General features: G+C 37.5%; 1 protein-coding gene across 4 annotated transcripts in view; it reads left to right on the forward strand.

The window, feature by feature from the left end:
• LOC145997443 (uncharacterized) overlaps positions 1-15,675 on the forward strand; it is a 151,835-nt gene extending 136,160 nt beyond the window's left edge. Inside the window, exons 5-6 of one of the 4 annotated variants that reach the window (XR_014442897.1) lie at positions 6,224-6,782; positions 14,955-15,088. Coding sequence is in view for 3 of the 4 variants with exons in the window: in XM_083134488.1 (XP_082990614.1) it covers positions 2,572-2,887; positions 6,224-6,242 (335 nt within the window). In the remaining variant the exon portion in view is untranslated. Of the gene's footprint in view, positions 1-2,571; positions 2,888-6,223; positions 6,830-14,954 lie in introns of those variants that run through there. The other 3 variants (XM_083134488.1, XM_083134492.1, XM_083134491.1) reach the window with 3 other exon arrangements.
• The last annotated feature ends 2,379 nt before the right edge of the window (positions 15,676-18,054 follow it).

Below are 18,054 nucleotides of genomic sequence, written 5' to 3' on the forward strand. Positions count from 1 at the left end.
AGATGTACTATCACGTAGTCATAATTAAACCTCCCCTACTCAGAGCCCTCTGGAGCCCTTTTGAAGCATCGTATTGCAGTGAAACTTGGTATAGAGGGCATGGAGACCATTGGGAAGTGGATGCTGAAGAAAAGAAAAATAGTTCAAATTCTCACCACCAGGTGGAAATGTGGCACTTAGAATTAAATTTCCCCTACTCAAAGTGTTCTGGAGCCTGTTCAATGCAACAAATCGCGGTGAAACTTAGTATAGAGGATATGGAGACCATTAGAAGCGAATGCTGAAGAAGAAAAAATAGTTCAAATTCTCACCACCAGGTGGAAATGTAGCACTTAGAATTAAATTTCCCCTACTCAAAGCACTCTGGAGCCTGTTCAAAGCAAGAGATCGTGGTGAAACTTGGTATAGAGGGTATGGAGACCACCGTACTCAAAGCACTCTGGAGCCTGTTGAAAGCAAGAGATCGTGGTGAAACTTGGTATAGAGGGTATGGAGACCATGTAGAAGTGAATGCTGAAGAAAAAAATAGTTCAAATTCTCACCACCAGGTGGAAATGTGGCACTTAGAATTAAATTTCCCCTACTCAAAGTGCTCTGGAGCCTGTTCGAAGCAACAGATTGCGGAGGTATGGAGACCATGCGGATAGAATGAAATAGTGATTAAATTAGAGAGGAAATTAAGCACTTAATCTATTTTTTGTGAGGTAGTTAATACTTTGACCAACTTTCATATCATCAGATCTAAGAAAGAATGTGTTGTACTGTTACACTTTGGATAATGTAGATGGCAACACTGTCAAGTCATTGAGATGCCAAACAGTTCAGCATACTTCAATTGTTTGGCTATAGTGGCGTTAATAAAAGGTGTTTTCACTAGAACACCAATTTTACATTTTTCTGCATTATCCAATCTTTCATGGTCCTAATACAACAAATTGTTAAAAAAAACGTTCCTGCATTTTTGAATTTCCATCTCAATCCTATGAAAAGTGTAAAATTGAAAGTCTACTGTATTCACATTTCAGGGAAAGAAAGATATAGTAGCACACTGTTGTAATATACTAAAAGAAATTACTAATGTCCGCGATGTCAGGTTAATGGATAAGTGCAAGAGCTTCCTTTAGTATATTAAGGTGTTTGTGTTGCATATTTTATTACATAAGTTTTGTTTTATGCATGACGAGATAGCTCTCTATTATAATATGCTTGGGGTAGTGTAGATTTAAGATAAGTTAGTGTTCTTTTTTTTCTAACCACCACCACCATAACTTCACCTATAGTTCACAGTGTACTGATTTGAACTAGGATGATGTAATTACATACACATTACATATTTGATCTTTTTGTTATGTTTTAAGTCGATTTTATGCACAGATAGGCTAATTGGGACTGGACCAACAGTTTAAAGTGGGATACGAAACACTATGTGCTTCACCGAGTATCAAACCTGGGGCCCCCTTGATTACAAAACGACATCACCACTATGCCATCAGGATAAACATTACACATATGTGAAAAGATGGAATAAAACACAAATGCAGAAATGTATTTCAATTAATGTTATTTGATTGCACATTATTTTATGTAGACACTGTCGATATATAAAAATTCTTGGCAAGTGTCTGTGTGACTGCACTTATATTTATGAAGCAAAAATAAAAGCATTATATTGTAAAATAAAGTGCATACAAATATTTTCCTTTTTTTTTACTAACTTTTTAAGAAATTAATACTAAATTAACTAACTCTCTAGCCTTCTTAAACTCGAAGGTTTATGACTGCAGCAACATAAGCCTTCCATCTTAACGATTTCCTTTAGGTCCATCTCAACATTATCCCTCTGTCTTCGTCTTGGCCTTCCTACATGTCTCTTACCATCAGGTTTCCCAACAAGAATCCTGTAAACTCTTCTTTCCTCTGCCATTCATGCCACATGGCCTGCCCACCTAAGTCTTCATGATTTAGATAATTCTAATAATATCTGGATATGAATACAAAGTATGCCGTTCTAAATTATGTAACCTTCTCCACTCACCTGCTTCCTCATCCCTTTTAGGTCCAAGTAATACTAGTAATATATAAAGTAACTTTTAATTCCATTACTTCAGTATGGCACCAATTCTTGGAATAACATTTTAAGGAGCTTACAGATCAAAGTGATAAGCTTGAAGCAGCAAACCAAAGTTACACGCAACAAAACCACAAACTGTACATGCTAGTCTTCGAAAGAACACTCACTGTGCATGCACAACCAGCAAACTGACATGACATGGTCACACAATGCATGCTATTGAGAAAATGGCCTAGTCCAAATGGCACACAAATGACAAGTGTTGTTCGTCGCTTTGGTCTGAAAGATCCCCTTAACTAAACAGAAGTCTGTGTTCTCTTACACAGCAATCTGATTGTTTTGTTCACATATGTTGAATGTGCAACTAGCTAGACTGCATATGCTTCCATGCTCCTGCTGTAGTCACTTGCATTTTGCTGTTGTGAAGATTTTATATCTGGTGACGTGCCCTTACAGGACAAATAAATGACAAATAAATATATTTTCCTTATGTATTACAGGACATGGTCTCTCTATGTGGTCTTCGCCCGAACCAAACTTCTTTGAAACATTCGATGTCCCCGGGAACTTGCAAGACATCAACATCCCAAATTCATCTCAGAGTGTGCACATGTGCCCAGACTGTGGGAAAAGCTTCACCCACAGAGGATCTCTCATTCAGCATCGCGTCGTGCACAAGTTCAGAATGAAGTGCCGTTTGTGTGAGACCCCCACCCATTTCTCTCGCAAGTTCACTCTCCTTAGACATTTGCAAAATGTGCACCACAAGAACACAGTAGAAGCACAGAAAGAATGGCTGAATTATGTTGCTAGCGAGTAAGTTTTCTCTTGTAAATATTGATGGAATTTTGCTGGATATGGTGTAGAATAAAAGGCAATTTGATACAAACAAGTGTTCTGGAAAGGTCAGACAGGTAAAGTCAGTGTTTACTTCCATTTCAAGGGCATACATTGCTCTCGTCATCAGGGAATGGTGCCCTTGAAAGTGACATATAGGGCTCAGTTGGACATTTAACTCTGGACAATAGGGGTGGCTCAAGATACAATTTTCACCCGGGCAAGGTGGATTTTTGATACCCCTCAACTTTCCACTCCCAATCAAATCTTCACCATGTTTCATATCTACTATTTTAAATAACAATAATAATAGCCTTATTTTTAAAAACTTTAAGTATTACTGTTAAAGAATATGTTTATTGTACGTATGCACTTATTTAATACCTCCATAATCATATCAAAATAATTTCAAAGTAATGTCTTAGCTTAAATTACTACATGATTTTGCTTCTTTTTTTTACATCACATTTTGTAACAGTAAATTCAGGAATTTCTTCCTTGGAAGGATGGTAACAATGAAGACAAATGCTATTGAGTTGTGCTTCTGAAGTCCCTACATTTGTACTTCATTATATACTTCTTTGTGCGTGCGTAACAATTGACTATATGTTTTTAACTTGTTGATTGATGAAAACCACCTATTTTCTTTTCCATATATTATGTATTTTTTATGCATTGATTTCATCTTTTGTATCGTATTTCTGTTTCACTAAATTGATATTTATCCTCAACAATATATGTATTTCTTTTACCTTGTGCTGCCATCTATGTTTATTTTTTTAAGCTACTTTCTTTCCATATCGTGTTATTGAAATATCTGGTTTGCGACAACTCTTTTTGAAACACATATCCACATTTATGTAATCAAAATTAAGGTTTTTAGGCGCTTCTCAAGAACACCCTGGTTTGGTGCCAAGCAGAAGCCCAGGTTGCCTGACCCTTAAGCCACTCCTGCCAGTGAAGCCTTTGTTGAAATTTTCTCCTTGTGAAAAAGCATTATGATATTCCAAAACCTGAAAAATTACATGTGCGTAGAATTCCTTTTAGAGAATTCATGTGAATCTTTGTGGGGTTTGCTTTCACTGTTGTCCAGTTATTTGCAATACTTTCATCACTACGCAAGTCTTAAAATACTGTGTTAGAAACAAGGCTATTAAAATAAGGTGTGAGAAAGGAATTGATTTTTAGTCAAGTGGGGGATGCAGGCAGGCACATTTAATGTACCACTAAATCCCGGAAAGCATGAAAGCTTGATGTAGCTTGTCAAAGCCAGTTGGATACAGCAAGCTTGATATAAGCATGATGCAGGCTTGTTTGCAATTTTGACACACAGTAACTAGTTGGCTTGATTCAAGCTGGATGCAGACTTAAAGCTTGTCATTATGTGCTTGCAGCAAGCTTGTTACAAACATGAAACAAGCTTACTGTGCTATCTGGGATACCATGCAAAATCTGCAAGTTTGGATAAAGAGCAATGGTGTTCTGTTGTATTTGTCCTTTTATTTTAACAATATTGAAAATTCCATTTACAATACAAATTATGATTAAAGAAAATCAGTACCTGGTCAGATATAAATGGGCTACTTATTATATTAGATTACATTTATTTCATCCATGCATCACGTTTGCATTTGCATGCTGTGATATTGGACATGTTACTTTGTGTACACACTACAATACACTAACACAATGAAATAATATAGTAAGTTTATGCAATGAAATGATACCTCAGCCCATCACAGTCTCATGCTGGAAGGTGTGTACAAGTATCACCAGTGAGACATGTTAAGGCTACAATATAAAGACAATACATGTTTTCCATAATGGATTAAAATATTAAGCTTAAGTGAAATATTGTGAGACATTGAAAAGGTAAGACCTAAAACATCACAAAATGATACGAATAGTTGCACTCAACTGACACAAACAGATGTGACATGCGAGATGGCATCCAGCCCATTGTGGATCTATGTTGGAACCATTGATTACATTTTTGATTGGACTATTGTGGATGAATTTGTGAACCTCCAATCCATCAACCCACAAGTGAGTTGATGGATTAGGGGTTCATAAATTAACTCACTGAGTAAAAACAATGGCAGAACAGATGATTTGTTAGTTCCTTTTTGAATTTGGCTACTGGTTCAATAGATTTTATATAATCTGGTAACTTATTGTATAGGTGGATACCTGTGGATTTTGCACCTTTTACGAATAGTGACGTGTTATGCATTGGAACAGCAAGATTGGAGTTATTCCTTGTGTTGTAATGATGTACTTCTTTGTTGCATTTGGAGAACTTTGTCAGATCCATTTTTACATGCCATAATAAATGAAGTATATATAGGCAGGGTAGTGGGAGAATGCCAAGTTCTCTGAAGATTTCTCTACATGGTTCATTCCACAGACTCAATATCTCGAAACAATCACCAATGAATGCTGGGAAAATATTCTACAACCAGCTGCCTCAAGACATAAAACTGATATCTCCAAAAAATAAACAAATGCAAACAATAAAAAAATATTTGACAGAGAGAGCTCTCTACAGTATCAGAGAATCCATGGAACAAGACAATACAAGGCCAATGTACTAAACAATATGTATTTTAATTGTATTCTTATTTCAATCATGCAACAATGATAATGTGTTTTTATTTTTATTGTAGTGTAATGAAGTGTATTTTTCAATTTTTACTTTGGTGTACTGATGTAATGTACTACACAATGTTTCTTCCCTTTTTGTTATGATGTACTAAACTAATTATTATTTCATTATGTATCTTGACGTTTTCCATGCCCTTTTAATCAAGGATCAAAGGAAGAAAAAATAAATTCAAATTCAAATTTCCCGTCATAATTCTTAATGCTTTTTTCTGAAGGCTAAATATTTTCATGCTGTCCATTGCATTGAATGAGAATATAATGCTATATGTTATTTGCGATTCGAATAGACTGAAATATAGGGTTTTTATTGTGTTCTTTTCTGTTATGTCTTTCATGATTCTTATGCCATACATGATTCTGTTTAATTTTCCTACTAGATAGTTAATATGGGTGTCCCAATATAGATTTTCTAATTAATTAATCGAAGACTGGAAGTATTAAATGTTGTCTGCGTTTGATATTATTTAATTATACCGTCAATGAATACACATATATTTTTGACCAGGAGGGTTGATACAGAAAACTTGCAATCATTAAGTGTGTTCAAAGTAATACTGGCCCAAAACTAGTAAGTTTGATTTTGCTTCACATTCTGAATTCGTTCCATACATCTGGTTTTGTAAACTTCTTTCCTTTTTTTCTATTTCGCAGGGAGTCTTCCACACTCTGAATCCTACAGCCGAAATGAGTATTATATTGGTCCTTCGACATCGAGTGGAGAAGTAGTTGAAAGATCATCAGAATCAGGATTTCATCAGTGTATGGAGTGTGGAAAAACTTTTGGACATCCCCTTTCGCTATCCCACCACAGGGCTGTTCACAGGTTCAACATGCAGTGTCCCCTGTGTACTACACAAACTATTTACTCTCGAAAATTTAATCTTCTCAGGCACATAAAGCAATTTCATCACAAACATGCAACAAGCATTGGTCTTGACAAATTTCTGAAAGGAAAAGTTTGGGAAGCAAAGTGAGAATCTTCTACTATTTCAGTGGTCAGTTCAGTGGCGACTCGTAGAATTTTTGGAGTGTAGGAAGTTATGGTAAACAGACCGAGGGAAGTTTTCAAAAATGTGCTCAATTACAGTGACATGTATCGCCTGTACCTTGGATTAGCCACTGGATTTGTAATGTTAGCTGCAGGCCCTCCCTGCCTGTCATGTGTGGATTAAGAACAGCTTTGCCAATACCAACCTCCTGATAAGAAAAGGTGCTGTTTCAACTCATAAATTACTATAAATGTGATAAAATTATGCTAGGGTTTATTATTATTATTATACAATTATTATTAATTTATTATCATCATTTTCTGATGACTGTAGTAGTTTTAAGTTCAATTTTATTTTGCTATTTTGGAGTTGTGAACCTCGTTATTGATTATTTATTGCAGTTAAGTAACATTAAGAATTTCGACCATTCAATAAAATGGGTTTAGCATAGTGCTGAAAAAAGTTGAAGAAAATTCCATGACTGGTAACGGCTCAGTTTGTTTTATTTGTGACCTCCAACTCTTTCTACCGATTTCCTTTTATGAAATGCTCCTCCCTTGTTAAATCGGGGAGGATAAAGAAAAAATGAAAACAAGAGGATGGACCAGGGCCTGTAAAAGCTTGTCCCTTGGTCGGTATACTTCATTTTGTTTGAAACAAGTCCGCTAGAGAAGTACAAACAAGATCTGGAGATTTTCTTAAAAATAAATATTTCCTCAAAATATCTTCATTAGAATTCAATTTCTCTTTTTCCCAGGGACGCCTGTTTTTTAGATGATGCTGGATTTTTCATAATGCCAAACACAGAGTGCTAGGTGCCAACGAAGTTCAAATTTTGCTAGGTTTAGAACAATTATGCTAGAGTTGGCATCACTGTTGAGGAACCCACGGGACCTTCCTCGCGGACCGTATAATTCGGCAACCCCCCACGTACCCCTGCCCCATGGTGGAAAGACTAAAGAGGTGGATGCAAGCTGATCCTGAAAACTCTCCCTTCCAGCACATGACATCATCGTTGCCGGAGAGGACTACGGTGCGTCCGCTCGCTCTACAGTGAAGCGTTCTTCATGAAACAAATTTCAACTACAGACTCAATATAACTTCAAAACAGGTGGAATAACCATATAATGGTGTACTGAGCGGAGGGCGTGATGGAGTTGCACCCCCCCAAAGGCACGAGCCAAAAAATTGAGATAAAAATTAAGGGAATAGTTAAGAATGTGGGTATCTTGCAAATGTCAAATACAATGTTGTGAAAAAGTGTCGTTTAGTAATAAATCTCTTTTCAGCCTTACTGGTCAGCATGAGCCTAGTGCATAGCTTTCTTCTGTGTTTACTATTAGTCTTACACACGCAGGAACCTTCGTGTTCAAGCATGTTGAGTGTCAGACTTAGCGAAGTCTTCGACATCCAGTCCAGACTAGGGCACTCCTTTCAGAGTGTTCTCTCATGGATTTCATGTATCATAATTAATTCTCGTCATAATGATAGTCTTACCTTTATTTCTTCTTCTTCTTCTTCTTTGTTTTTGGAAAATGCAAATTCAAATTTTAACCATACACTGTCACAATTCTGACTACCTCTCTTACATTTGAAAAATAGTTTTAATTCCTTCATATTAGCGTATTGAATCCCATTACAGTTATTTTGTGATTTTCTAAGGGCTAGAATACACACAGAAATAGGCAGAGAGAGAGAGGATGGGGAAATTTATTCCTACTTGATAATTTTACAAGCGTTTCCTACAGGTAAAATAGTCTCCAGCTTTAGCTTCCCCCAAAATATTCGGTACGCTATTGCAACCACATGAGTAGAATCGAAGGAGAGGAGAAAGTATTAGAAATTACAATGAAAAAGCAATATGTAAATGGAAAATTAAGTTTTTAAATTTATTTTTCTGAAGAATTTGTTATTGTTACATTTGCTGCTTGTTCGAACAAATATAGTGCAGGAATTTTATGGAAAATTGAGAAGCATTTACAAATCTTTAACAGTACAAAATAACATTAGAGCCCTTTAACATTATTTACATAGGAAGAAAATATGTACAGTATCATACAAGTTTTTTTTTCAATTTCTTCATAAATTTGCACCTACTGACCTCCGTGGCGGAGTGATTAGCACAGCGTGCTGTGGTGCCAAAGGTCACGGGTTCGAATTCTGGCCTGGGCATGGATGTTCTGTGTGAGTTATCCTTCATCAACTTCATCCAATTATCACTCATCCATGTCGTTGCGATTAGCCAAAAGTAACATAAGCGACACTAAATAACAACAATAAAAAATCACATTCGTATCTAAACAGAAATCAAGCACTGGAAATCTATTTTCGTGTAGTGTTACTCGCATTACAGCTGCACAAGCTGGTTGTCGACAGCAAAAGTAAGTAAAGTAAAGGCGAAAAAAATATAGTCTTCACTTCACAGCCAAGAAACAGCCATAATTCGGATGGTCAAGTTGGTAGTTTCCATACGGAAAGTGGGTTCGATCCTCTTGTTACATTCTCTGAACCTATGGTGGTGATCCGGTCACTGCACCAACATATGAAATAGTGGAGTCCACCTCCTGAACATTTGTACGTGCATAATGTGCAGAACCAGTTTTTAATTTGGGGGAGTGGAAGTTGTTGCGTATCTTCGTGTACCTTATTTTCTCCATGGGGAACACAGAGTATACAAAATGTTTTAATAGTCGGTAGGGAATCTGACTGGTACGTGGGAGACCCAGGTTCGATTCCCGGGGTGAGTGATCTAAGTTCAGAATATTTCCGGTCTTGTACCTGCATAAAGCTGTTCTGGAGCTCACCCAGCCTTAAATAATGGGTACTTGGGAACAACCATGGGGGGGTAAAGGTGGCCAGAGCGTGGTACTGATTACATCACCTCCAAAATGGCCGAGATCGAGAATGTGTGGGTCCCTACACCTAAAACCTCTAAAATGTGCCTTCATGGTACGGTACTATATGCATGGGGAACTTAGGAATAAATTTGAGGCACGTAAGAGCATATAACACAGACTGCATTAATAACCCTATATACCGCGTGAGGCACCTAAAAGTACCACCTGAAATAGCGAAGAAACCAGAAACAGTAGCGATGTGAGGTTTGCGGGAAACAATAATATCAAATGGGGCTCGTAAATCGGAGGTATGGGGTGGGTCGAAAAATATCGACAAATGGGGCATCTGGAGCAAAGTCATATTTTTTTAAATGGAACGATATACAATAACATGCATAATATAAAAGAGCACACGCAGAGAAACACAACGCCGTTGGTCTCATGCATCTACTGCACATAGGAACGAAGATATGGCCATGTGAAAATATGTAAACAAACTAACAAGTGGCCCACTTGACCGTCAGTACCACGGCATGTAAGACTTCTCAGGTGCCTGACAGAACTGCCTTTACGCAGAGCAAGTTTTGATAGCAGGTCCACGAGATCGTGTTAGTTCATAGCAAGCAGTCGTAGTGGTAAGAGCGCAGATTAAGGTGTTCACAAACATAGATAAAGCGGACATGATCCTGATTTATGGGGAATGCCGAAAGAATGCCTCAGAAGCCTACCGTGTGTACGCAGAGAGATATCCGGACAGACGACAGCCATCTCGACGTCTGTTTGGTAAGTTATTTATTAAATTAAGAGACACCGGAAGTGTAACACCACGAGCACGTGTGCGGAACAAGCCAACTACAGGTGAGGCAGGTGCAACAAATGTTCTCGCTGCTGTTGCTGTGAATCCGCACGTTAGCTCCCGTGAAATTGCCAGGGATGCTGGGATGAGTCAGCGAAGTGTATTGCGCATTCTGCACACACACAAGTTTCACCCATATCACATCTCCCTCCATCAGGAACTTCACGGGAATAATTTTGTGGACCGTGTTCGGTTTTGCACATGCTTGTTACGACACGACTAACCCGATTTGTCACGTATCCTCTTCACTGACGAGGCAACTTTTACCAATCATGGAAATGTCAACCTAAGGAACATGCACTATTGGTCGGTGACAAATCCACATTGGCTTCGCCAAGTGGAACGCCAGTACCCATGGAGTGTGAACGTGTGGTGTGGTATAGTGGGTGAACATCTCTTTGGCCCTTTTTTTATACAAGGGACACTGAATGCTGACCGATACATACAGTTTTTACAACATGAACTGCCTGTACTGTTGGAGGACATACCACTTCAGACAAGGAGGGACATGTGGTACCAACATGACGGGTGCCCAGCTCACAGTGCAAGATGCGCTACAGCATGTGTGGAAAATACATTTCCAAATCGTTGGATTGGATGTGGAGGGCCTGTCAAATGGCTGGCTCGTTCCCCAGGTTTGACACCGTTAGACTTTTTCCTGTGGGGAAAGCTGAAGGACATTGTCTACCGGGATGTGCCAACAACTCCAGAGGATATGCAACACCGCATTACTGTGGCCTGTAGGGACATTCCCTACGAGATGCTACATTCTGTGCAACGATCTTTGCGTGGGCATCTCGTTGCCTGTATCGCAGCTGACGGCCACCACTTTGAACACACACTTTGACAGGTTTTCGCTTCTTACGCAGTGGTTCTTCGACCTACTGTCATGGACATTTTCATTAAGCTGTAACACTGTCAAATACATGGTGCTGACGATGTCTACTGTATTTTTTCTTCCTTTAACACGTTCTGTCTTCATCTTGTCCAATGGCTTCCGACATCTCATACTTGTACATGCCGTGGTACTGACGGTCAAGTGGGCCACTTGTTAGTTTGTTTACATATTTTCACATGGCCATATCTTCGTTCCTATGTGCAGTAGATGCATGAGACCAACGGCGTTGTGTTTCTCTGTGTGTGCTCTTTTATATTATGCATGTTATTGTATATCGTTCCATTTAAAAAAATATGACTTTGTTCCAGATGCCCCATTTGTCGATATTTTTCGACCCACCCCATACCTCCGATTTACGAGCCCCATTTGATATTATTGTTTCCCGCAAACCTCACATCGCTACTGTTTCTGGTTTCTTCGCTATTTCATCATTCCATTCACTGGTACAAGGCCTCCAGGTCCACTGCAAGTAAAGAATCCACAAAACATTTGCTTGGGGGTGGGGTGTTTGACTTTCTGAATGCAATGTTCAGGTCATAAAGATTCACCTGGACTTCGTCGCACAACAGAAGCTTTGTAGCCATGCACTTCAAAGTGAGACTCATCTGAGAATATTACCTTCCTCCAATCAGCTACTGTCTATTTCTGGTATTTCCTAGCCCATTGTGGGTGTTTTGTCTTAATTTTAGCGGTCAACAATTGCTTTTTAACCGGTTTCCTGGATTTTTTTCCAACTTCAAGCAAGCGACGTCGAACAGTTGATGCATCAATACTGATCCCAGTAGAAAGCAAATCACGTTGCAGGTCCATATTTGTTTTGTATGGGTGAATTTTACTGTTTCTTAGCAGTAACGTGTCAGTTCTAGGGTTTTACGTTTTCTACCATACTTTCCTTTTCATTTTGGAGAAAAACTACCAGTTGCCCTGTAGTTTCTAATAATTTTTGACACCGCTGATTTCCCAACACCAGCCACTTCAGCGATTTGTCGCACAGTCATGGATGTGTTCTCACTCAATGTAATAATTCTAGAACGTTTTCTGGGTGTTATACCCATACTGAAAACACGTAGGAACACGGAGCATAACAAATGCATGTTTACTACAGCCAAGCACTCACAGAAGTCTGTTGGTTAACAATTGGCATTGCACCACAATGACAGTAATGAAATAACAAAAATGCTTCAAACCTTGCAATTGTTGTAAACATTATCAAGTACGCATCAAAAAGTTAGCTGATACTACTAGTATAAGTGTATGTTAAGTATTTATTTGATTATCTCACATAAAGAGTAAAAAACTGTAAAAAAATGATTTTTCTCTCTTTGTCCGCATTAATTTGCACAGCACTGTACTTGATATTCGTTCCTTTCACCTTTTTGTAATGATTGCTACAGCCGTAAATAGCACAGTTAGGCATATTTTCTTTCGCAGTGCACTTAGATTCTTCTCACTAGAAGTGAAACGAAGACAATAAAAAAAGAAAAACACTCAGTTCAATGGTCTACAGAAAAGAACAAACCCGGAAACTCCACTTGTCACCATCTAAAAAGCACCCCCTCTCCTGGCTGTGGCCACTATGTTGACGTCAGAGCTCTGACGTATGGCTGAGAGCCATGTGCGTGCATCCACCTGTTTGTCATTCCACCATGCCCCTGCCCTCCCTTGCACTGCCCCTCACCCATCTGCCTGTAGGATGACGAGAAAGGTTCCTCAGCGGCAGGCAAAGACGGTCTCTGGGCAACAGATCTGGAATGAGCTGGTGATAGGTAGCACATTGACTCTTGACAATCAAGTAGCAAACCTTGATTGCGCTGAAAATTTTATAACGCTCATTAAACTCTTAAATAATAGAAAACTGGAAATAAGTGTAAATGAAACTCTAGGAAGTTCCTCACTTCCTACATGGAGGAATTGCCACTGGGTCAGTTATTCTAAATACAGTTACAGAAAAGAATAATTATACTCTATTGTGGTAATATTGATTTTAGTGTGGGTAGCGTAACTGTAAAAAGGTGGTGGCATTAAATGTGGTACAATTTTTCTCAAAAATATATTGATTTTTCTATATTCATGTTATGTCTGAGTCTTTATATAGGTGACTAGTATTTTGAAAAAAAAAGTATGCTATTTCTTGATGATGTCAAATATAAAATTACATTATAAAATTTGTGTTAAAACCATTTCTGTCTTTTGCATTGAAAGTAGCACCATGACTCAAACATGTTCCTGTCCATAATGTAGAATTTAATTGTGATAAAAAGTTCAATGGAATGAAAAGAATGCATATACAATTTATTAAAGAAAATATTTATTTTACTAGAGCATATGTATTGTAACTAGGGTTTAAGATTTGGCTTTAATTGATATGAAATAATTTATATATAATCAATGTAAATGTAATTTGAGTATGCTGGTCTTGTATTTCAAAACAGCTGATGTAATTATAAATCTTTCTGTGTATTTGCTTTGTACAATAACAATAACTTGATAAAAGCAATGACTGTTTTTTAGAGGATTGCTATGTTTCATAATTGAAAATGTAGGATGCCGCTGACTGGGAGCCTGGTAGGAGAAGGGGGCTGGACCAGTGGGGTGAAACTCATATAGGTGTCCTTGTGGCTTTCGTGTTAGCAACATCTAATCATTAGCACAAGGAGTTATTTGAATTCCAACCTCAAATTGTTTCTTCACTGGTATGCTAGATGGCAGTGCAGGCACATTTGCCTTTTGTTCTAGGGTCTCCTTTATCACACAACGCTCTACCAACTTCGTGCTCTGATGTCAGATGTGGAATGCCTACGTTGTTAGGTTTGGTTTTCTTAGTAAAATACACTGCAAATATATTATTTATGCCAAGAGAGCTAAACTAACAAGCCTAACAACTTAGGTATTTAACCTAACAATAAAAGCATTCTGTGGGGACGTCAGAATGCAAGGTTGGTAGCACGTTGTGCAATAAGGAAGACCACACCCCTTGTTTCTAAGCCAAGCGTCAAGCTAAGTTTGCAGCAGGTTTTATGTATCAATCCGCATGAGAACTGAGCTCAGAATCTTCCGTGCCAGTCTTGCCTCAACCGCCGAGCTGCTTACATCGTAGACACTGAGAAAATCCACAGTATTGCCAACCGCACAACACATCAAAACCTGCATGCATGTCAAGCAGAATGTATTTTTGCTTCTTTTTGTGTCCTGAAACATAAAATTTTAGAAGTACTTTCTGCGCATAGATTATTCAATAAATGTGTCATTACTTAATATAAATGTGAAATAACTTCTAAACATGAGAGCATGTGTGTATATTTCGAGCACGCAAAAAGAAAAATAAACAGATAAAAGTAAACAAAAGTAAACAACTATAGGCTATAGAAAGAAATACATTTATGAAAAACTTTGTTGCTTCGTTCGCAATACATCCGTTACTGTAAGACACACGCACTTCAAGTTATACCAGCAAAAAAGAAAAAAAGCATGTCTTGTCATGTTTCTTGTTTGTATGATTTGTGGAAATAACTAATTGCCAGGAAAAATTCTTCCGATTTCCAACATATCAAGATGCACATACATATACACACATAGTCCCGAGTTCAATACCCGATGGAGGCACATAGTAGTTTGGATCCCACTTTAAACTGTAGGTCTAGTCCCGATTAGCCTTGCTGTTCATAAAGTGGACTTAAAACACCAACTCAACCAACCAACATACATACATATAAAACAACCTGTGTTGCAACTTTCTTCACTTTCTGAATTTCTTCCATGCACTTGGTTTTGTAAACTTCTTTATTTTTTCTTTATTTCGCAGGGAGTCTTCCACACTCTGAATTCTACAGCCAAAATGAATGTTACGTTGGTCCTTCGACATCCAGCGGAGAAGCAGTTGAAAGATCATCGGAATCAGGACTTCATAAGTGTTTGGAGTGCGGAAAAACTTTTGGACATCCTCTTTCTTTATCCCACCACAGGGTTGTCCACAAATTCAACATGCAGTGCCCCCTGTGCACTACACAAACCATTTATTCTCGTAAATTTAGTCTTCTAAGACACATAAAGCACTTTCATCACAAAGATGCAACAAGCATTGGTCTTGACAACTTTCTGAAAGGGAAACTTTGGGAAGGGAAGTAAGAATCTTTTAAATATTTCAGTGATTAATGTATTACTCTGAAAACGGTTAGAGGAAAGAATATTCGTACGCTATTGTGGTGATATTGGTTCTAGTGTGGTTAATGCTACAGTATGAAGGGCTACTGCAAGAAGGTGGTACTAAAGGTGATAAAAAATTTCTGATTGTAACATTGTATTTTTCACAAAATTTCTTGTTTCTTGTAATATAATTAATTGATAAAGTTATTCAAAATATGTTACAGTTAGCTAATGCAAATCACATCTAAAGTTTCCTCTGAAGATTACTGAACTGTAGTACTCTTTATGTGTTTATCAACATCTAGCACAAAATAATGCTGAAGAACATGAACTTTGTCTCTGAATGTATTAGCCTTAATCATTTCTGCTTGGCCCACCCACTTCGGGGACATAAGTACATTCCAAAGAAACTTTGGGACAGTGACAAAATGTCATTCTGGGACTGACCCAGAAAATTCAGGACATGAAGCAACCCAAGGATTACATGTACTATGAAGTGTTCATTCCAGATAAATTTCATTCAATTATGTGAAAAGTGAAATTTCTGTTTCAATATATTGATAAGTTAAAAAGTGTAGCAGAAATTAAAATAATCTTCGCTACACTATAAAAATGTGAAAGATCAATGAGTAGATCTACCAAAGAACAATAAAACAGAAAGAAATGCAAAATGAAAAGTAAAAATCATTAAATATTATCTAAAAGTATTTCACAGTAATATAGAATATAAGAAGCATTACATTTGTAGAAAATGTTAATAAAACCTATATTTATGCATGTTGGTTGTATTATTTTTAATTATAAAATATAGGGACAGTTCAAAGTAACGGAGTGTGTTCTACCTATTGTAATTTCTTAAGGTGATTTTGTTCCTTGGCGAAAGTTCGGGCACAACAGAAAATTTTCAGATAAAAGCTAAAGAGTATTAGCACATTAAGTTACAATCCCACTTTACTGTAGGTTCAGCCCTGCTTAGATTACCTGATAATAAAGTCGACATGAATGTCAAAAGTAATAACTTATCTTTGTTACTATAACAAAGAAACTTCATTCTGTGGAGTTTTTGTAATGAGGTCATTGGTTGGAGGAAATCCTCCCATTTCTGTGTGACTTCACATACTGGTTTAGGTTATTAAAATATGTGGATTCCTCAGCATTGTTGGCTTTGCACCATCCTACAAAATAAAAGCTAAACTACAGTAAATTATTAATTTTGTGGTTGGCAATAGCAAATTCTATTCGCAGTATCCAAAACAACCAAATGCTGACCTCCATGGTGGGGTTCCAGATTTGAATCCTAGCAAGAAAATGCAAAACCTGGTCAGAATCCCAAAATTCAAATTGTGAGAGTAAAAGGTCCATTCTATTGAAAACTACCTGATGTTACACAATAAGTGTCGCCCTCAGATGGCTAGCAACCCTTGAAGTGTGGGTATGATGTGATCTTCGTTAGTTTGTTGTAGTAAGGACTTTTCCACGTAATTAGTTTTGTGTCTTTATAAACATTGCTGTTTGAATGCCAATTACGGTTTGAAACTTATTTTTTGGTACTTTTAAGCTTTAATTATCAGCAGATACTTTTGTCATCTGGTTTAATCAAGTATTGAGTTGTTAATGTGCCAACTCAAGTTAAATGCCACAGATTTTCTCCCTTTCGATACTTCTCATTGAGTAACAAAACGAGTCAAACAAGCTGAAGTTAAGGTTAAACCATCTTAGTTAGCACAATGTTTCTATAGTCGTTTTCACGTTCAGAAGACACAACGGCGCTTATGGAGAAACCGCACAGTGTTGCCAATACAGCGCTAGCTCATGTCGCCGGGAAATGATGACCTTCCTTCACAATGAAGGTGTTACATATTTTGTATATATAATGATAATTATATGTAATTATTAATATTAATATTATACTGTGAACGTTACAGTTACCCTTTTTACTATGATCCATTGCGATCACTACACACGCGAGTGTAATGCACGAATATGACACTATAGAAATCACTTAAAAAAGTAAGAATCACTGAGAGCTCACACAACTGAAAACACTTTTTCGGGAGAGGGAAAAAGTCTAAACAGACCAAAGTAGATCTCTCACTCAAGTAAGGGGAACCTGGCACATGGGTTAAATTCATGTTGCAACCCAAACAAACAAATGAGTTATGGCCCACGTGAACTGATAAGACGTGAATGACTCAAGCAAGGCATGTCATATTTCTATCTTGAAGCCCCATATTTTGTCACGAGTTGGAAAGCCTTTTAAGGGGTAATATGGTGTCTATGAATGTATGTGTACGTTGGAAACTGAAAGGTGATCTTCATTTCAGTATTAATGTCGACAGTAATGTAAACGAAAACAACGTGTATTTGCGACAGCACTAATGTTGCTCACAACAGCAGCATTGGAAATAATTGTCAATTATTAAATTTAAGTAATTTCAATTCTATTATAACAAACTGCATGAAGTTCATATTTTTACTGAATGGAAATAAAATAACAACTCGAAAACTTGGTGGTGATAGCCGGAATGCTGCGGTGAGTCGGCTCAAGATGGCCAGACAACGTCTCCTTACTTCGCGCGCGGTTCGGGTTAAAAAGAAACTCCAAATGCATGGAAGTAATATTTCTGGGAACCTTTGAGTGGTTATAAAAAATAATTTCATTATTTTCTCCACAACTTTGTCGCTGGAAGTTTTTACTTGGAATTACACAACAAAAAATGGCCAGCGACGACATTTTCTACTGCACGAATATAAAAAAT

Source organism: Lepisma saccharinum, chromosome 13 (genome assembly GCF_977018435.1).
Source record: "Lepisma saccharinum chromosome 13, izLepSacc3.1, whole genome shotgun sequence".
Taxonomy (NCBI): Eukaryota; Metazoa; Arthropoda; class Insecta; order Zygentoma; family Lepismatidae; genus Lepisma; species Lepisma saccharinum.